Raw genomic sequence first — 20,507 nt, 5'->3', positions numbered from 1 at the left:
TATTTCTTTACGAGAATTCCATCCAAAAGTCGTTTGAAAGGATTTGAAAGTTGTAAACACGCTTCTGTCCCAATCACGCATTAGTTTATTTCTACTGACTCGATTAGTTGAACAAAGTATAGAACCATTCGTTTCTTTGTTCATCGACCGGCATATTTCACACATATAGGCACGCACACGCACACACACACATACGACTAGCCAGATCTGGAACCTTTCATCTTATTGTATACCTGTCGATCGACATATCTCATACACAAGCATACGACTAGCTAACTCTGGAGCCTTCTATTCCACATTCTGCATAGGTATCTGTCCTCAGATGCTATTATATTTTTCATCACTCGTATCACCGACGCCATGCGCTCCGTCATCGCTATCACTTTCCTCAATCCATTCGTTCACACATATTCATAATCCAGTTTACAATAATAATTACCATTTATGCCTAACTTACATATTACGAATTTACACACTTAACAAATTCCACTGCTTTTTTTCTTTCCTTTTTGTAATTTTTGAATTGTAACAGCTTTCTCTTCTTTGCCTTTTATATTTCCCTGCTCGAAAATAAATGATGATGTAGATCGTCCGGTTCCTTTCGTGTTTTCCCAGTTGTAGATAATTCCTTTTGTAATTCCTGAACATTACCGTTAACTTCATCGCTCTCTTCTTCGTTCACACTTTGATGACCAATTCGTCAGTTCGCCTATCTAATTCGTAATGTGTTCTTTTCATGGAATCATCCTGGCGCCTTTCTCAAGTACCATATTCACTTGGATTTCCACTAGTACTAAATTCATTATTCATTTCCTCTGGGCCTACTTCTGGCACCTATACTATTTCAAACATTATTTTGCTTGCGGAACGTGAAGAAGCATTCAGTAGAGCATAAGAAAACGTACCAAAACCTGAAATGGACGCGTTAACGACAATCTTACAAGAGATTCACTTCATACAGAAACATACGAACGAGTCTCGCGAATTAACCGATAATTACTCTATACGTGAGACTATGAATATCGTGCCACGATTCGACGGAAAGAATATGACTGTAAACACATTCATACGTGCTTGTAGGAGAGCACGAGAAATGATGCCCTCGACTTCCGTAATCACAGCCACCAATGGTAAACTTATGATCAATAACTCAAAAGGCGTAGCATACACAACTATCGTGGACTGTGATATAGAAATTTTCCGTGTAATAAACTTTCTGTGTAATAGATTACGTCAGATCTTCGGAACCTATCCTACGCATGAACATTATAGGTCAGAATTACGAAACATTCTCATGCGTAATAACGAATCAATGATAGACTACATAGGACGAGTTAAAGATTTGTACCAAGCCTTGATATATGAGATACGCAGTAGACAGGGATTAACCGAAGACAAACAATGCGAAATCGACGATCTCACCTTACAAAGTAATATAGTATATAATAATAACATCGTTTGATAATACCGCGTTTTTGTAGAAACCTCTCAGACGCATACGACCAGGCATTAGAGTTATACGCTAAGATGGAATATGAGAAAGAACGTAGGAGAGATCTCTCGCCTCTCAGGAACGATATAACGAATCACGTTTTCGAAACAATAGAAATAAATCCACACGTGTCGTACACACGTCCTCTCCCCCTAAGGAATGTACATATTGTAAAAGGATAGAACACACACGGGAGGAATGCTTCAAATTTAACCCGTTGAGCGCCATGCCGATTTTGAAGGCAGTCCCCGTCAAGCCACGCGCGCCACTTAGAAGCGCTGGTATTGTAGGGCCAATGTCTCTTATCGCAGTAGAAGAGAGTTTACGTTTAGAACGACACGCCCATAGGCATTCATTCATTCGACACGTTACGCGCCAAGTCTGTTTTGTTTTCATTATGGATTCGTGGCCGGTGTTCCTATTACGAATAAGCCGTCTATTGCAGTCCTTGACTTCGTGCAGACAAAAATTTTCTTTAGCCCTGACCGTCGAAATGTCAGTCCGAGAGTATGAAAGTGACAGCAGCAGTGAAATAAGATTTCCTGAAAAGCGGCGTAGAGTGGATATATTTTTATCATTTAAGGAAGAGGAGGAGATTGTTGGAGAATAGCATGACCCGAGGGGCAATCAGCCTAAGATTGTGCCATTTACACATCCTTCTGGGTTTGTAAGTGAAAACTTATATAGGGGATCAGACATACTCGTAGAAAGCAGCTATCTATTATTTGTGCCGGATGAATTGTTCGAGAAAATTGCCGAACAAACAAACTTATATGCAGCAAAGAAATTAGAAGGTAGACACGTGCATCGCTTAACAATGTGAAGAAGAAACAAATATGTCTGAAATAAAGAGATTTTTTGGACTAATTCTATGGATGGGATTAGTAAAACTAACAGCTATACACCAATATTGGTCCAATGATCCTGCCTATATGCAAACATTCCCAAAAAAAGTGATGTCAAGGAACAGATTTGAACTGTTACTAAGAATGCTACATTTTGTAGACAACCACAACAGTAATGGTTCGTTTATTCAAAATACAACCAGTTATAGACACTTTGGAAACCAATTATCAAAAATATTACAATCCATCCGAGGACATATGTATTGATGAATCCTTGGTTCCCTTTCGTGGCCGCATTATATTCAGGCAATATTTGAAATAAAAGCGCCACAAATATGGAATCAAAATATTTAAATTGTTCTTTGGATCGGGATATACGTATGCTTTCCGTGTATACGAAGGGAAAAATTTAGAAAGAGAAAACACTACGCCCACTAACATCGTAATGTCTCTTTGCAGAGATCTATTCCATAAGAGACACACATTATACACTGATAAGTGGTACATGAGCCTAGAATTAGCGGAAAAATTGATCCACAAAAACACCCATTTTGTGGGAACACTGCGTTCAAATAGACGAGGATATTCGCAGCAAGTTATATCAACAAAATTAAAACGAGCAGAAATCATAGCGGAAGAAAATAATCAAGGAATAATCATTTTGAAGTGGAGAGATAAAAAGGACGTCCTAGTTCTATTGACAAGGCACGCGTCAGAAATGGTGAATGTTCAATGCCGATCAGGAAACAAGTTTAAGCCACGAATTATAGTAGATTACAACAGAGGAAAGGCGGCTGTCGATTTATCCGACCAAATGAACTCCTACAACAATCCGTTACGCAAGTCCACAAAATGGTGTAGAAAACTAACCTTCGAACTATTATTGAATACTACTATCGCGAATCACTCGCAAACAAATGGCTTCATCGAACGTTCTCATCACGTACTCATCGAGTTCCTCAAGCACTTTATCGCCGAAAATAACGATTGTGATAATTGGGTCGACATAGCAATGTTCTCCTCTAATACGAGCGTGCATGAGGAACCGATGAACAATTATATTTGGTCAACTAGCTAGGACACCCAACGAGTCCATCTACAATGACTTACAGAATGAAACATGCGCGAATTATTTGGGCGTATTAAACGAACAGTTCAACAAATCTCAAAAGCCAGCAAGACATAATTTAATCTGTTCAGAATATAAAGCAAAAACGTACTATGACAAAAGGCAAAGAGTCGTTAATTTTAAAGTATATGATAAGCGTATCTTTTAAAAGGAACGCAAAAGTGGAAATTCAATGATAGATATATAGGACCATATGACGTCATAGAGATCAAGGAAAAAAATAATATAAAAATATGTACCCACAAAGGCAATTGTGTAGTACATACCAAATAATAGATAAAAACTCAATAAGCTAGTTTAATTTCCAAGTTCTATAAGTCGACATTATGGAAATCTGCATCACCGACACGCGGTTTCAATAAGCGCAGCATGGCGAAACAGTCGCTCTCCTTTCCATGATGACGATCGATAAGGCGGCTTCCCACAACATCGATAGTCGATAAGAACTAGCATATAAGCAGCGCAAACAGGTGTGTCAGTATCAATTGTTCTCTCCTACGAGACAAATCAAATATATAATCTTCAGTCGAAACCATAAATATTCTTTTTATAATACTAACTTTAGTAAGAATAGCAGTGGTCTTAGTCCGATATGATAGTGCAACAATTTCATTAAATATCTCTACATTTTCTCTTCTGGATATAGCCGATTGCGAGATACCAAATCTACAAACTACCAACAACTCCGTCTACATACAGCTATTACAAGCAGCCAATTGCAATTCGGTAAAGTACTACAGAGCAGAGTAGAAATCGACAGAACAATATTTCATTGTGGAATGCACTCGCACAAATCCATCGTCCATAATGGACGTTAGGAGTATTTATTCACATTAAATTACCATCTATGCCAACAAGTACACTCAATAGAAAGTCTCTCTTTGAGTCTAAATGCCTACATAAGAGAATTACTCAATGACAAGGCAGATACAATAAGTTTAACTATTAGCGGCACAGTTACAATCGATAGAACATGCAAAGGTCTCAGTATAGCGACCCCTATGAAACTTGGGATGACGTGGTAGTTCAAGCCTCTCTCAGAATAAAGCTACGCGACTTACGCTACAGTCAAAGCAACCCCCCCCCCGTGGGTAGGGGGAAGCAGAATACTCCCATAGTACCCTCTGCTTGTTGTAAAAGGCGACTAAAAGGGATTGAGTGAATGGTTTATGAATGATCTTGTATGGCTATTCCTTCCTTTATACTTCTTGACATATCTTTTTCTATTCTATCTCTCTCTCACTAGCTTCCTTCCGTTCCTTTCCTTTCTGCTGGGAAGCTTGGCTCCCACTAATATATCTTAATACATGACATGGATAGTACAATGAAACTAATAAGCGGGCGTGGGAGGGATACCCACGCCACGGCGGTGTCAGATGGTGGTAGAGTAGGCCATCCACCGTCGTCAACCAACGACTGCCAGGAGCTCGGGGTAGGCAACCTGGCCTCAGCTCTGGATGATGCGTCAGGAAGGATACCACAGGTAGGCGACCTGGCCTGCGGTGTAACTAATGCGCCAGGAAGGATACGAAACGAAGAGTACCAAGCAAAGGAACTGGAAAGAACTGCCAGTGCTGTTGAGAGCATGCGGCTCTCCGGCCTGAACTCGCCAAAGCAGGGGAGAAGGCACGAGCGCGCAAGGCCTATGATCTACTCTTCTGAGGAGGATGAGCTGGGGGCTGACTGGCCCGCACTAGGTGAGGGTGGCCCAGCGGAGACTCCCTTGTTTCAAGTGGAGACTGGTAGGGTGCTGAATAGCATCCGGGAAGCCTCCATGGCGGCAGAAAGTGCCAGGCTGAGATGCCGCAACCTTAAGGGTGAAATCTCAGTGGTGATGAAGAATTCCCATAAGGTAATGATGGGGGGAATTAAGACCCTGAGCGAGAGGCTCGAAACCCGGGCGGACGATCCTCCGTCAGCCAAGGAAACCATTACGCAGCTGAAGGCAGAATTGAGGGCTAAGGATCTGCGCAATGGAGAGGCCATGGAGGAAAACGTTCGCCTCAAGAGGGCGAATAAAAGAATGGAGAAGGTTCTGGAGAATCCACCGGCTGGGAATAGCCGATCAAAGTCTCCGGATGTAAGGGAGTCAATAAGGGTACTGACGGAGGTTGTCCGCGGTATCCAACAACAGATACAACAGCTACAGCAGCAGCAGCAGCAGCAGCAGTAGCAGCGGCAACAGCAGCAGCAACCACAGCAGCAGCAGCAACAGCGGCAACAGCAGCAGCAGCAGCAGCAGCGGCAGCAGACATCGGGTGGAGCAACGATGGGAACTCGTGGGCCACACAAAGGCCCCACACTTCGTGCTGAGCCCACTCGACCCCCTGCGAAACAGGTAAGTGTAAGTAAGGCACTAATCGGACATGAGGATTTTGTCCAGGTACTTGGCCGGAAAGAGAGACGAGCCCAGAGGAAGGAAACGAATGCTCTACCCCTAACTACATCTAAGGATGGAGTCAGCGACCGTCATCCCTTGCCGGGACAGGCAGCCTCTAGGAAGGAAGGGAAGAAGAAAAGTGGCGCGCAGCGAAGAAGGAAGAGGGAAAAAAGGGAAAGAGAAGTGGCTGCTATTACTCTATCGTGTGCCGAGGAGACGACGTATAGAGACGTACTCCTTCGGGCCACGGAGAAGGTCAACCTTAAAGACTTGGGGATCGTCGGTATGACTTGTAAGAGAGGCCTCACAGGTGCCTTTATATGGCAAGTACGAGGCAAAGGGACAAACGAGAAGGCCGACCGGATAGCGGAGGCCTTAAGGAGTTTCGTCCCAGGGATAAAGGTCAGTCGCCCCCTGCGTACGAGTACCATATGGTTGGTGGGACTAGATCCGGCCGCTAACGGTACCTGGATCAGGAATGCACTCCTGGAGTTGCATCCCGGAACAAACCCTAATCTCATTAAGGTGGGAGAGATCAGGATAGGCAGGGGTAGACTAGGCGAGACCAATGTCATGGCTCCGACGCCTGTCATCCAGGCGGCCCTGAAGAGGGACAGTATAGTCTTGGGACAGACAGCAGCGAGGGTGCAAAAACTTAGACAGGGGCCCCTCAGATGCCACCGGTGCCTTGCGCGAGGACATGTCGCAGCAATGTGCCCGGTTACAAAGCCCCGGGTGGATCTTTGCTATATCTGTGGGAAACCGGACCACTTAGCCAAAATGTGTACAAACAAGGCAGCGTGCCCGGTTTGTGCAGATGCCGACCAGAAGCCGACCAATCATCGTGCCGGTTCTTGGGAGTGCCCGGTAGTGCCTCCCAGAAAATGGGTGGACAAGGCATACGGGAGTGGACCAAATGTCCGCGGGGAAACAATTCAGAAGGACCCGCATAAGGTCGTGGAAAGAACTCCGATGAAAACAGTGAGTGCGACCGAGAAGAACAAAAATAGTGGTGACGAAGATATGGAATCTTCACGGACCGGGGAAGAAGAAGCGACTCCTCTACGGCGGCGTGATCCACTCGGTGCTCCTTTATGGGACGCCGGTGTGGTTGCGCGCCGTCGTGGAGGATACGAAGATCGGGCGGGCAGTTCAGAGCCTCCAGAGGAAGGTGGCGATTCGGGAGTGCTCTGCCTATAGGACGATCTCCTTCCATGCGTCTATGATGATTGCGGGGATTATTCCTCTCGCTCATCTGGCACCCCAGCTGGCGGAGACGTATACGGCTGTTAGAGATGCGGAAGAACCTGTTCCACCGCGTGCTAAGGCTGTACTGAGTACTTGCCAGAAGGAGGGCAATAGAAGCATGGAAGTTTGAGGAGCTTGCGTTAGCAGGGACAGCTGCAGCAACGGGGGTGCGCGCGAGGGCGGCTATTGCCGAACGGTTGGCTGAGTGGATTAGGAGGCCGTTTTCCATCGGGACGACATTCCACACTACACAGCTGATGACTGGTCATGGCTGCTTTTCGGCGTATTTATATAATATGAAGAAGATCCCTTCCCCACGGTGTTCCCGCTGTGATGAAAATGAGGATACGGCTGAGCACACCCTGATCGGCTGCCCGGCGTGAACGGATGCCAGGAATGAGTTGATCGAAGCGATGGGTGGAGGGCGGCTAACACTTTCCGGAATAGTCGGGGTCTCCCTGATTGTTCCGGGAGGATAGGTGGCCTTTCGGACCTTCGCTGGGCGGGTCATGCGAACAAAGGAGCACGCTGACAGGCGCAGAAAACGGTCACGTGATTAAAGACCTGTGAGTGAACGTGCGAGTGTATGTGTGGAAAGAAGTGCGAACAATAGGCCGCATAGGAGAATGGCTCCAGTGCGGCCACCTCGGGCAAGGCTCCGAGCGGCTCAGGCGGCACCTGGCTCAAGCGTCGCCTTTCCGTAGATGTAGAATATACGGGAGTGAATGGGCCTGGTCAGTGCACCATGGGGTGGGGATCGGGCCACAATGTATATAGTTAGGGAGTAAATGCGTCTCCGGGGACTCATGGGCCCCTGTCGAGTGCGCCGTATTGGTATGTGTGGAGATGGATGAACGAATGAGAGCAAGGCGAATTCCGGCCTCGCTCACCGAGGAGTGGATTGGGTGAATACGCATATCCGCGATCCCGCCCAATCCCCTTTCTCCTCAGCATGTTAGTATTAAGAATCGGGAGCGATCCGAACCTGAGGGTATGTTCAGGCGGGTTGAATCCGACACTATCCTGAGTACCAGTCTCAGGGTGCCTTTTGAAGGTTTTTCCTCCTGACGAAACAAAAAAAAAACAGTCAAAGCAAAGAACATGTAATATTCCTTGGAACGGGAACCGTCTGCGCATTGGATGAAGAAGCTCGCCTCAACTCGGACGGAAGCGAAAGCTATTGGTCGACTCTTCCAACCGACTGTGGTTTCCACGAATACGAAGTACCATATGAAGGACCTGCAACGAAACTAGCACCTCCGGAATCGTCACAGGGTCCCATTCCTTACACAGTATCCACTAAAGATATTACTTTCGCCCTGACGAAAGCCAATGAATTCGTCTTATGCGGTTATTCCATAATCCGAACTCAACATCCAAAATCACGGAAACATCGCTTGGAAAAACATTAACATTTTTGGAAAAATATTGGATATTTTTGCATACATGAACCCAAAGTTTACGTACGTAGATAGACATCTAAAGACACAGCGTACATCGGTATATATAGATATAACTAGACAGAAATTCATCCTCAAACAACAGGTACTCAAGGATCTACTCTCTCTAGATACAATAGCACCAGATGAAATGGCATACACTCTTATGAAGCAACCAGGATACATGCCAGTAATAACTGCCGAAGTAATATATATAATTCAATGTAATTCAATACAAGTAAAAATCAGGCAGACCGAAGAATGCTATAGGAAATTACCCATTTCCTATCGCAATAATTCATACTTTCGAGCGCATCATCTTAAAGGAAGCATCACCGAAGGATTGCAATGAACTACTACCAAATATGTATAATTTACATGGCACTTGGTATAGAGTCACAACTAAATTAATGGAGTCAATACCTCTCCGGTGATTAAACCCTCAACGAAACCAAAATGGAAATACATCGATCCCGAACATCTCGGAACGAGCTACTCCACTAAAGATATAAATAATCTACGGTCACACATAATGGAACCTGCAGAGAAACCTGCCATCCTCAACACCCTCGCCAAAGGAATCAGCAGCAGACAAATACCTTCAGAGAAAATATCTCTCTATAATTTAATGGATGACGAATCACTAGACAAGATTACGTCAAACACAGGACAACGTCTATGGGGAGCATTCATAACCTTCGGATCAGCAAGTGCCGGGGTCTTAATCATTTTTATGGCCCTTCAATTAATAAAATACATTGCCGACACGCTCCTGCACCGATATGCATTACATAATATATACGGCTGGAACCTACATCTCATAGGAGGCTTATGGGGCTCATTGATTCATCTCCTCCTACATCTGGATACTAAACATCCAGAATCCGAAGAACAGCGACGATGCCACCTCAAAACGTCACAGTTCACAAACAAAAGGAAAAACCAATGGATAGCACATCCAACCAGCTGAGCACGTTCATCGAATTAAATGCGTATTTAAATAAATGCTAAAAGGCGCGTATATGTACGTACATTTTCTAATAGGGGAAAAAGTGTTACGTCAGAAGTCACTCTTACGCCTAACGAAAAGACGCACATTAATTTTTTTTTCACGGCAGCTATCGAGCAATACCCATCAAGCAGTTAACCCTGTCCTCGACTTTCCAAATCATTGTACTGTATAATTTTGTACTCGTTATACTTTAAAAAATTCAGTTTTGTTCGTGCTCGCTGTGTATATATACTTGAATAATCCCGGTTGCGCGTATCGAAGTTCATTCGAGATCCTTCTAATCGTCTTAATTCAAACCTTTAAGGTTTTTTATCTCTACGATTCGGGAATCGATTAATTAAGCGAATTCTTTAGCGCGCTGTCGACAAATTCTCTCACGTAGTATTCTTTCACTCTTAACTATTCAACCTTAAAATCTCAAAGTCATATTTTCGTTAGAGGTGCGTACGGCGTACGAATGATAACTTCCTATCAAATCCTTCACTAGTGATACATATGGTTCGCACGAGTGTGTCCTTATCAGTTTTCCTCATAAGAATTCTCACAAATGCCGAGAATGCGTCATGCCGATAGAAAGTATCACTTACGTCGACTTCCCGCGACGTTACATGGTACCCACACGTACTTTGCCGACGTCATTGGGATTTATGGTAATGAAGAAGCTAACAAGAAGAACGGGGTACCTTACCGCCTCATCCCGATCACGTTCGACAGGAAGGCTGTTCCAGTTCCTCATTTACCACACCCTGACCCGAGAACACCCAGGTATTTGAAGATCGAAGCATAATTCTTCACGAGGATCACCGAACAAGGTAAGGACATCCATTAATAAATCTCTGAAGTGCCGTGTCTCGAATCATTTTGTGTGTGCTTGTACCAATTCCGAGCCAAAAACTGCACATAGCAGATAAGGGCCAAAAAGGTACTAATCTAGCATCAAGTATGAGTTCCTTGGAAAATTTGTAATATATTTTTTTGATACCCGGACTGAGCGGGACGTAACCATATGTGCCTAGTCACGTTGATTAGATTATTGATCAGTTCATTGTCTTTATTTCCGCCAATAATTCTGTAGTTTGTAGTCTCGCATAGTCCAGTCTAGAATGAAACTATTCTTACGCCTTTCCTCTTAGTCAGGAAACGATTAATATTCAGTTAACACCCTCATGGAACCTATAGTTTTCCCACAACATAAGACCTTTTTTTACACACCGCGTATAATTCTCTAATCCCTAAAGTAATTTAATAAGCCTATAAAAGTTATAATATTCATCCAAAGAGGTTCTGGCCCTAGTATGCTTACTGCCATCCGTAGCATAAATATTTGCTCTTCTGTCCGTTGTGGTATTCGCATCATTTCGAACTCCCTCCACATAAGCTCTGTTTCACGCATTGATAATTATCTTTCTTTATTTAGCAATTTGATGTGTTGTAACATCAAATCCATTTCGCTTTCGCTTCCATTCTCTTCTCCGATTAACGGATTCATGGAACTACGTTTGCGGAGGCGTTGCATCGACACTCACTTCGCTGACATCGTGTTCAATCAGTCTATCCATTAATTCGTTTTTAGATTTCATAGTTGGAAGTGCTAGAATCTTACGGTTTTCTTTCAAACTGCGTCACGGTGAACTTGTATAGATCTTTCGCTTCCATCACGCTGTTAACTCGTTATCATAAAATACAATCAAATTTATGCTTCAAGCATAAACGTATCTTCATGACTGCATACTTGCTAATCCAAGATCCTGATTGAGGCCCAAATTGAAAGGAAAAATATTATTAATGTTGTTGAAAATTGATTGCACGTTAAATTTTATTCTACTGATAGGCAGGCGCAATGCTGAAGAAAAGAACGCTGTTCTCGACACTGGTTAAATATTGAAGAAATATTTAATAAAAGTAAAAGTGTAAAAGAAACAATGTGACAAACTGTTTGATGTTCGCCGACGCGTCAGTCATTTTGTTGTTTCGCTATTATTTGCTCTCGCTTGTTCTGCTGATACGTCATTCGCTAAACGAACGTTATCACTGATTCATTGTAGACTCTCATGAGAGCTGCACGTCCATTCTCGCTGTCGAAAATTAGTGTGGCGAAAAGTTAATACACAATCCGAAAAAAAGAATCTCAATAACGGAAGCTGTACTTTCATTCACAAAGATTCCTCAATACATTTTGACATGTAAACGTACAAGTTGCGAGAAATTCTGTAGAATTTCTTCCGACTTCCTTGAAGAATCAGCTCATTTGAGGGTCGAACAAAATGGTCATTAATTTATAACTTTGAATATTAAGAACGACGGGTCCGAAGCAATCTTCTCAATCAATTTATTTCAAAAGAAATTTAACTTTTTAACTTCCCTTTTCGCCAAGGATTTTTATCGTCAATTCCGTCTCCTTTGGCGAATTACTACATGTGGGAAAAAATAGATAGCAAAGAAAGGAAGGATAGTTCATTGGAAACAAATCTTTCTGATAATCTATTTTTGAAGGAAAATAATTGGAATAAAACTTGTACGTTATCGAGATTGCAAAAAGAAAATCATGTCAGCAGAAACAAAAAACGCAGGATGTAAGCATTGTAGAAACACAGGTAACTCTGTGAATTTTGAGAATATAAATTCGAATGATGAGTAGGAATTATCAGGCCTTTATCTATTGAACAAAACGTTTTCCAACACAATGACAAGTTCATTCCAATTTGTCATTCATTGTTCAACATTACAGAAGAATCCACGGAGACCATTTCTAGGCAAAATTCTATTCTATTTCGGAAAAAAATTCTTTTTCCATTCCGATATTTTCAATCACAGAGAAGGTTCAACAACAAAAATAAGAGCAAGTGCAACAACATCATCACTATCGTCATCATTAAAAACAGCAGCACTTACCATTGAGAACACTCGAGTACAGTGCAGTTTGATAGAAATGACGATAAGACAAAGCTGCTCCACGTGGTGGAAACTAACGAAGATAAAGTGGTCATTATAACGACCAAATGTAAGGATAAATTCCATTTACACGTATAACCATTGATATGCCATAAAACCTATAATATTTTTCACAAATTTTAAAGATTCAAGTGATTCTCAGGTGAACAATACACGTTAATTTCGTTAAAGAAAAGGTGATACTGAGAACAATAATGACGACAGCGATATAATAATTTATCGAAGACGAAAGGTACAGGACTATTCAATCGGACACCGATAATGACGCAAGCATTTCAAAGGAAGATGACTGGGTCAGTATTACAGAGAATGGATACATGCCACTTAGAGTAAATTCTTCAATAGGATCAAAAGTAACAGATCCTTTAATATTTTTGAACCGATTCAGTTTTTCAAACTGTTTTTCACGAACCAGCTAGTCGATGAAATAATAAAGGAAATAAACAACTATGCAAAATCTTATTATTGTTGTTAAAATCTAATTAATAACTCCGTATGATCAGCATGACATGATGTAAGTAAAAATGAATTTTGGATTTTCATTGATTCATTCTAAATATATGTACAATGCCTATTTCTAATATTGGTCAACTAAACATAACAGTAGAATTCTTACTACGGATATATTTACAAGAACTTGAGTCAATTAATATTTTGAATGCTTCATTTAAAAATTCATAACTCAGATAGCAAAAATCTCAAAATACAACGAGCCAGTATCTTTTTAGAATATTTAAATTCAACATTTTCTAAACAGTTCATTCCCGATCAAAATATTTGTGTAGATGAATCCATAGTAAAATTTCAAGGGAAAATTTTTTCATTATATGTAACCCGATTAAGCCAACAAAATAGAGTATAAGAATCTATGCGATGACGAATTCTGAAGCAGGATATATCTGTACTATCCTACCTTATTATGAAAATATTACATCAGAAAATATTATTCGTACAAATCTACCAGTTAGTACTAGAATTCCACTGCATTTATATCAAAAGTTGTTAAATAAAATTTCCAAGGAACAGGATTACCATATGTTTACTGATAGATATTATGCCAATATATCTTCGGCAGAAGAACAAATGAAAATGAAATGCCATTTAACTAGTACTATAAAAACTAAGAGGAAAGCTATTCCAACATTTACGAAAAAAATTCAAGTTTTTAGATAAGAAAACTTGTTTGTAACTTGTTGTAAAAAAGGAAAAATCACATTTTTAGCCTGGAAGGACAAGGGAATTGTGTAACTTTTAAGTAATTGGAATGATGCTGGAATGATGGATTCAAAAAGAATTCTATGAAGAGATACAAAAAGTCTAGAATTAGAAAGCATACTGCAGTTGCCAGCAGCACAACTTACGTGGGAGGGCATTGATCGAGTTGATCTATACGTATCTATTTATTGTTTCATTCTATTCGCTAAATTTTTACAGGATAGACGTATTTCCTATTACTCGTGATTTGTTTTTGTTTATAGTTCTTGTAACGTACATTAACGACCTCTTGTATTATCTCGGCGCGGTGAGACAGTAGGCGTACATCGTATGGTCGCTGGCTCAAATATGCCACCAATAAACCTAAATGTCTTAATATTGGTAGACACTTACACCATACGGAACACATCAAATAACGAAGTAAAGGATGTCTACATGTCCACTAACGCTTCAATCTACCGAGTTGTTTTTCTATCTACTAGCAAAAGGAGGAAATCTAATACAATTACAGATATGTCAAATTCACATACGTTCCATCAATTTGAAATGTGGCTACAAGATATACCGACGCACGACTCATACAGTATATTCTCTGAAACCGATGCTACACCAACAGGTAACACCAAAACAAATAAAGAAAATAAATCTCCTCCTATTTACATTCAGGGTCAAGATTCATCTGAATAAGACTAAATCCTTCTCGAATGTTGGAGTCAATTATTATGGTCCTTTTCACACTAAAAATTGCACTAAGAGTTTTCACTAAGAGGTTTTCTGCTAACTTCTCCATATCACAAACCTTCGGTTCTAGAATTCCTCATTGACAACACCTGCTTATTTGCTAAATCATTCGTATTTCAAATTTCTTTGTCCTAATAACCATGTCATCAAGAACTTCGGCAAAATTCGTCTCTTAGCTTTATCTCTGGCAGAGGTCCTTTTTTAGGCTCTTTCCCTGATATTTTTTTCATCATTTGGAATACCATTGGCATGGGGAGGTGGTAGACTGCCATGATCATTCCCCAACTGATGAGCGATTTGTCATTCATCCGCAGCATGAATCCGCTTCGCTTGGAAAGAAAACTATGGCCTAAAAAATCCCAAGGAATTTGCAGTATCGAATTGAGTGCTCTTTTCTTTTCCTTCTTTCTTCAACTGTTTGATCCTGAGACAAATTTCTTCTTCGAATAAATTACTCAACTCGGTCAAGACTTCAAAATTTCTTTGCTTCAGAAAGCTTTTACAACGGATAATTTCGCACCAAGAGAATTCTTTTCTAAAGAAGAAAAAATCTATTCCTCCACTTTGTTATACCATGAAATTTGATTCATTACCCAAGCCGAATGTTTGTCTTCACGAAATATTTTATCTTGCCTATTACAAATTAATCGACATCAGTTCAGCCACATAACTCACTTATCTCTCTCTCATCTTCCGGAACGATCAGAACTACTAAAGGCAGATTCCATCCCTGATAGAGAAGACAACTAAGTCAGAACATGTGACGCTTCATTCATGCAAAAGTGTTAATCACTCGTAGATTTGTCCCTACGTTTTTCTACCGTTTTACCTAGTTCCTTTATTAACGTTCGACTATCTACATGATCAATTTCCTTTTTCTTTCTTAAAGATTTTCCTATTTCTTTCTTGAAGATTTTTCCTCGAAGTGTACACCACATCCTTGATTGTCTTCATAATTTTATATGAGCTTTCCCAATTGCTCTTGAGCTTCTTCGTTTTGCCTCTTCTGTATTGAGAGTTGAACATACCTTCTGATCCTTTAATAAGCTTTTCTTCAAGCAAAACTTTATCTCTATCCGCTTCTTTATGGTTCTATGGATTTCGTCTAGCTTCATATTAAGCTTCGAGACATAAGTTTTAATGTGTATCTCCCTTTTCTATACGGACGGACAACAAAGGAAATCTTATAGCATTTTATAGGTCAATTCTAGGTAACATTTTTGCTCAAATCTCATGCCTTGCGGATCTATAAATTAAATAACACAATAGAATCCACTGATCCTAATCTTTCTGGTCCTAACGAATTTTGCCAGATGATCAATCAAGACCGTCTTGTTGCAGATATAACGCCGTCGACCTAATTTTTTGGAATCCTAACAACACCCAAACGCGTATCGACAACTTTCTCTTTTTTCCTTTCAAATGAAAAATCCTCCAAGAAACTCATTTCATAGAGAATCGGTTAGATGATATGTTCAATAATTCCGTAATTTCTTGCGAATTCTTTTGAAAATTCTTCAAGGAATTTTGGAAAATCCTTTTCTTGCTCTATCGAGGAATTCCTAGAATTTTCCTGAAGCACGTTATTCAAACGATTAATCAATCCTCATGAAAACCTCACTACTGAACCCGAACTTTGTAATACAATTCACCGTAATAGCTTCATCAAATCTATCTTTCACAAAAGTCGCACCTTAAGATGCAATCATCTGCAATATTAGGGAACAGTTTCCCTGAAAACTTCCCTGACTCCACCAAAATTTAAATAGTCTGGAATACTTACGAGTCACATTCTCTCAAAATGTCCTGAGTCTAAGACAAAAATATACCCAATATTTATCGTCAAAACAGTTTTGATGTATAGTAATGACATCAATTCTAAACCCGCTCGTAACAGTATGTAACTATATTTACTGATTGTAGACATTCAAAATGAGATTTTATAATAATAATAGAATATTTTTTCCAGTAATATACTAAAAAAATACCACAATACTCACAAGAGTTACAATACAGACGAATGTGTGTAGTTGTATTGTATGCAAATATGTATGTATATGAGTATGTATATTTTTTCAACAGATTTCTGTTGAAAGTCTGTAATCGAAAAGTAACCATCTAAAAGATAATATATTCCTTCAATTGAAAGTCTACAGTTAATAAAAAAAAGTTAAACTTTGTCCTAATTATTTGCAATGGCGAAAAGAAGGAGCACAATGTTATTTCATAAATCAACTGGTAGTAAGAAGTAGTAAAGAAAAAACCTATGGGTTTTACAAAAATTTGCATAGTAATGGTAGGAAAGAATTTAAATTTTTCCCAAAAGAAAAACAAATAAAACTGTATGCATCGGATTTTGATTTGGATATTGATGATTGAATAGTTGTGATAATTAACTTGATGCTATATAAATACATAATAACATGCTATTGAACAGGTCTTCCAAGAATTAATTATTAAGGAAGATATCGAAGATAATAATGCCGAGAAAACTGCAATTAAGTGCACTAGGTGGATTGAATTTCGTAGACGTCAGAAATTGTTTACTTTTACTCGAACAACCGACATCAACAACTATTTATACTATACTTTATATGATGTATTTTCTTTAATTGTTGATAACACAAATTGATAAATTTACTCATAGAACAAATAAACAGAATAAAAATTAAATAAAGCCACATTAATTCAATTTGCACGAATGCATCAATAGACATAAACTAATCCGGATGAAATAAGAAAATTATTGAGATCAACTCTGTGATGTAAGAGTCAAATCAATAAACAATTATTGCTAAAAAGCACATTGTATAATTTTGATTTACCGCGTACCATCATGTCACAGAACAAATTCGAAAGGTGCTTCTCAACAACTTTCAGTTTGCTGATAACACTACTATTGCTTATAGTAATGGACTTGGAAAGCTATTTCGACTGTGGGACGAAAAAAATCAAAAGTATCAAAAAATATTTAAACTAGGAAAAAATATCATCAGTGAAGAAACATCAATTTCATGGTATAAAATATTAATAATTAAGTAATATATTCTAAATAAAGCCCATAAATAGGGAATAAAATAATTTAAATTATGATCTCCTAAAGGATATATATGGATATAATAAGGATCTATAGTGAAAAGCCAACTACATTTTGCGACAATACAATAGGACACCCCTAAATTTTTTATATTTCTCAAGTCCCATGGTATTAACATAGTGATATCAGAGAAACTGGATTGGCATATAATGTATGTCTGCAACTTAGAGGAAAGTTTATCAACCAGGGATGAACATTATACATTGACAATTTTTATACCTACTATGAATTAACTATATCGTGTCGTCTAAAACAAAAGACTCACATAGTTGAAACAATTAAAAATAAAAAATTCATTCGAAGACATTTTTCAGCATACCAATGAGTTACTGGTATGTGAGTCATCTTCAACAGCTATGTCAAAAGGCATTAAAATCTGTCGTGGTGTATTCTGGATCGTTAAAAACTGCAGTAGTAACACTTATACTTACGAAAGTTCCTGCGAGAATAAAAGTTTCCATCCGCGCATCCATGGCTTATCACTCCTCGTTAGGAAAACGGACTCTAAAGAAAGTTTAAAACATTTAAAAATGTACTACTTATGAGTAAATCCAAAAAAAGAATTGTTAATGGTCATGTTCGTTAATAATTGATTGAAAAAATTACAACCAGTAATTCGTACCAATTTGAATTTTTTGTCCTCAACATAATAAGTACTGAAGAAATAAAATTTTGTTCACTCACTTATTTAAGAAATTCCACGGTCCAAAACATTCATCCTTATTGTAGGTTGAAATTAGAGTAGGTTGACTCGTAATAAGTCAAAAATAAGATAGATTTACATCAAAGTAAATTTAAAATGAAGTAGGTAGAAGTTGTAGTAGATTGACTTGGTAAATTGATTTGAGAATGCAATGATGATATGAAAACAGATTGAAAAAAAAATTGGTATTAAATTTTTTGTAATAAAATGAATTGTAAAATTATATGACTATAAAATTTCAACATTTACTTACTACTATTGTTCTATAGAAGAAATATACTAGTTTCTTGATCGTCTTCCATGGTGCATTGACTTTAATACGCGATAATTATTTATTGATCAAGAGACAGACAATAAATTTAATTCAATTGGATGTTTCACAAATAAAGTATAGTCTATCGACCTGTAAAAAAACAAAAAACAAACATTAATAAAACTTTATACGAACAAACACTGACTTAATGACTGCTTTGTTAACAATCTATTCAAATACACATGCATCTTAAAATTTAATTGAAATCACAAAATACAAACGAATGCAAATTAACAATAAAACTCTAAATCGATTTCACTTCTTTTATTTTATCGAAACAAAGATTGATTCATCCATGACTCCATAAATTGTGCAATAATAATCTGAAATAAAATACAAACAATATCATTAGTATCAATAAAAAAAAATCATTAAAAAATATAAACAGAAAATAAGAGCTTACTTGAGTATTTACTAATAAAAAGTAACAATGAAATAAACAAAAATATTACAAAAAAGATTTAATAAACATTAACTATTACCTACAATTTATTAATTTATTAATATTAATTATTACCTAAAACAGAACAACTTATCTTCCATTAGCTGCATGACCAACAACCGTGTCAATCAATTTATTTCTCCACTATATAAATTTACTAGTCGTAATTTCATGTTCCGCGTTCGTCAAAACTATGCTTAAGAATTACGCCTTACTCTTGTTCTCATTATTGGTATAAATGCTGTTTTTCATATTTGTCACGAAGAGAAAGTTTCGTACAGTGGTCACCCTCGAAATCTGTGGCAAAAAAGAAAAAGGTCATATACCCATTACTGATTTTCATAGATATTATTAAATTTAAGAAAAGATTGTAGTTCGTTCTTTACTTTATAAACTAGAAATGAAGAGATTTTATAAGTAATGTGTAGCATATTAGTAAGCGTCTAAATTCGTAATTCATAGTTATGAAGCTAATGATTCCGTTGGTACCTTTTTTGATTTTATCGATAAAAATAATTAATAAGATATTACTTTCCAATCTCTTATATTTATTTCTCCTACTTGATGCAAGTTTCGGAATAACCTATTCTATATAGAACAAAGGCAGAGGTACAATTTTACTAGATGACAAATGTATATAAAGTATATATATATACATTCGTCGATTATTTTTTTTAATGTAATAATTAGTGAAAATATACACTTATATATTATATTTTTCTCTAGCATAGATTATTATGAGACCTTTTTTGTATATCATCATCAAAAAACATATAAGAAAATTCAATAGAAAGTATGATGTAAAAATTTCACGAGCTAGATGACAATTTCATTTTCGCGAATATCTTGTAAACGCAACATTTACCAAATTTGCGAACATTAAACCACAGAAATTGCATGTTTTGCTATCAATTAATATATTGGACGAAATTATAACTTAGAAAAGAAAAGTTAATTACCTGTAAATAGAAGGACGGTGAAGCACCGTGAACAGCTGTTGGCGCACGCAAAATCCAAAATGAGAGCAATGGTAGAGAAACCGGTAGAGACTTGTACTTTTAGTGGAATTCATCTGGCAACAGCGGAAAAGATGTTCTCAACTTTGTTCTCAACTTCGTTCTCTTACGATAATAAATAAATACAAAAATACAATGAAACAAATAATAAATAAATCTGTGCAATAAATTTGGATCCGTTTCATAAATATTGTAAAGAAACAATATTTATTTATTCATTGTTATCTATACATCTCTAATAATATAGAATTTATAATTAAAATGAAATATGATGAATCGTTAGAAATCAGGAATAACATATATATTCAGAGATTAATTTTACCTCTTTGGCTGTACTTGACAGCAAAAAAGAATGACGTAATACACATCTCTATATACTTTAGCATTTTCGAAGTATAATTTTATAAATTTGAGAATCTTCTTTTGTCAGTATCAATCTATTATAATGGGTTATAGCCATTGTTGGAAGTTTTGGAAAGTACG

At 38.2% G+C, this 20,507-nt stretch overlaps 1 protein-coding gene and 2 long non-coding RNA genes across 5 annotated transcripts; 1 reads left to right on the top strand and 2 right to left on the bottom strand.

Annotated features, from left to right (window-relative positions):
- Positions 1-400: 400 nt before the first annotated feature.
- LOC124957531 lies at positions 401-2,029 on the bottom strand. Its single transcript, XR_007103655.1, has 2 exons — positions 652-2,029; positions 401-560 (listed from the first exon to the last, which is right to left on the bottom strand). It is a non-coding gene; the product is annotated as an uncharacterized LOC124957531 (long non-coding RNA).
- Positions 2,030-2,328: 299 nt separating this feature from the next.
- LOC124957526 (piggyBac transposable element-derived protein 4-like) lies at positions 2,329-2,659 on the top strand. Its single transcript, XM_047514541.1, has 2 exons — positions 2,329-2,445; positions 2,498-2,659. Exons 1-2 carry the CDS (start codon positions 2,329-2,331, stop codon positions 2,657-2,659), a joined length of 279 nt encoding a protein of 92 aa, XP_047370497.1.
- Positions 2,660-2,830: 171 nt separating this feature from the next.
- On the bottom strand, positions 2,831-20,030 carry LOC124957529. 3 transcript variants are annotated; one of them, XR_007103653.1, is made up of 7 exons: positions 19,968-20,030; positions 19,084-19,305; positions 18,788-18,889; positions 18,507-18,656; positions 18,235-18,379; positions 17,982-18,054; positions 2,831-5,793 (listed from the first exon to the last, which is right to left on the bottom strand). It is a non-coding gene; the product is annotated as an uncharacterized LOC124957529 (long non-coding RNA). The 3 variants fall into 3 exon arrangements; XR_007103652.1 differs by lacking the exon at positions 2,831-5,793 and adding an exon at positions 17,613-17,797 and having other exon boundaries at positions 17,870-18,054; XR_007103654.1 differs by lacking the exon at positions 2,831-5,793 and adding an exon at positions 17,636-17,797.
- Positions 20,031-20,507: the final 477 nt, after the last annotated feature.

This window comes from Vespa velutina, unplaced genomic scaffold (assembly GCF_912470025.1).
Source record: "Vespa velutina unplaced genomic scaffold, iVesVel2.1, whole genome shotgun sequence".
NCBI lineage: Eukaryota > Metazoa > Arthropoda > Insecta > Hymenoptera > Vespidae > Vespa > Vespa velutina.
The sequence above is the reverse complement of the archived record's forward strand: the minus strand, read 5'-3'. Positions and strand labels throughout refer to the sequence as shown.

Coding starts and splice junctions, on each gene's coding strand:
- LOC124957526 (XM_047514541.1), top strand. CDS start 2,329: ATGTCTGAAATAAAGAGATTTTTTGGACTAATTCTATGGATGGGATTA. Junction 2,446..2,497: donor TGCAAACATTCCCAAAAAAA/GTGATGTCAAGG, acceptor TACATTTTGTAG/ACAACCACAACAGTAATGGT.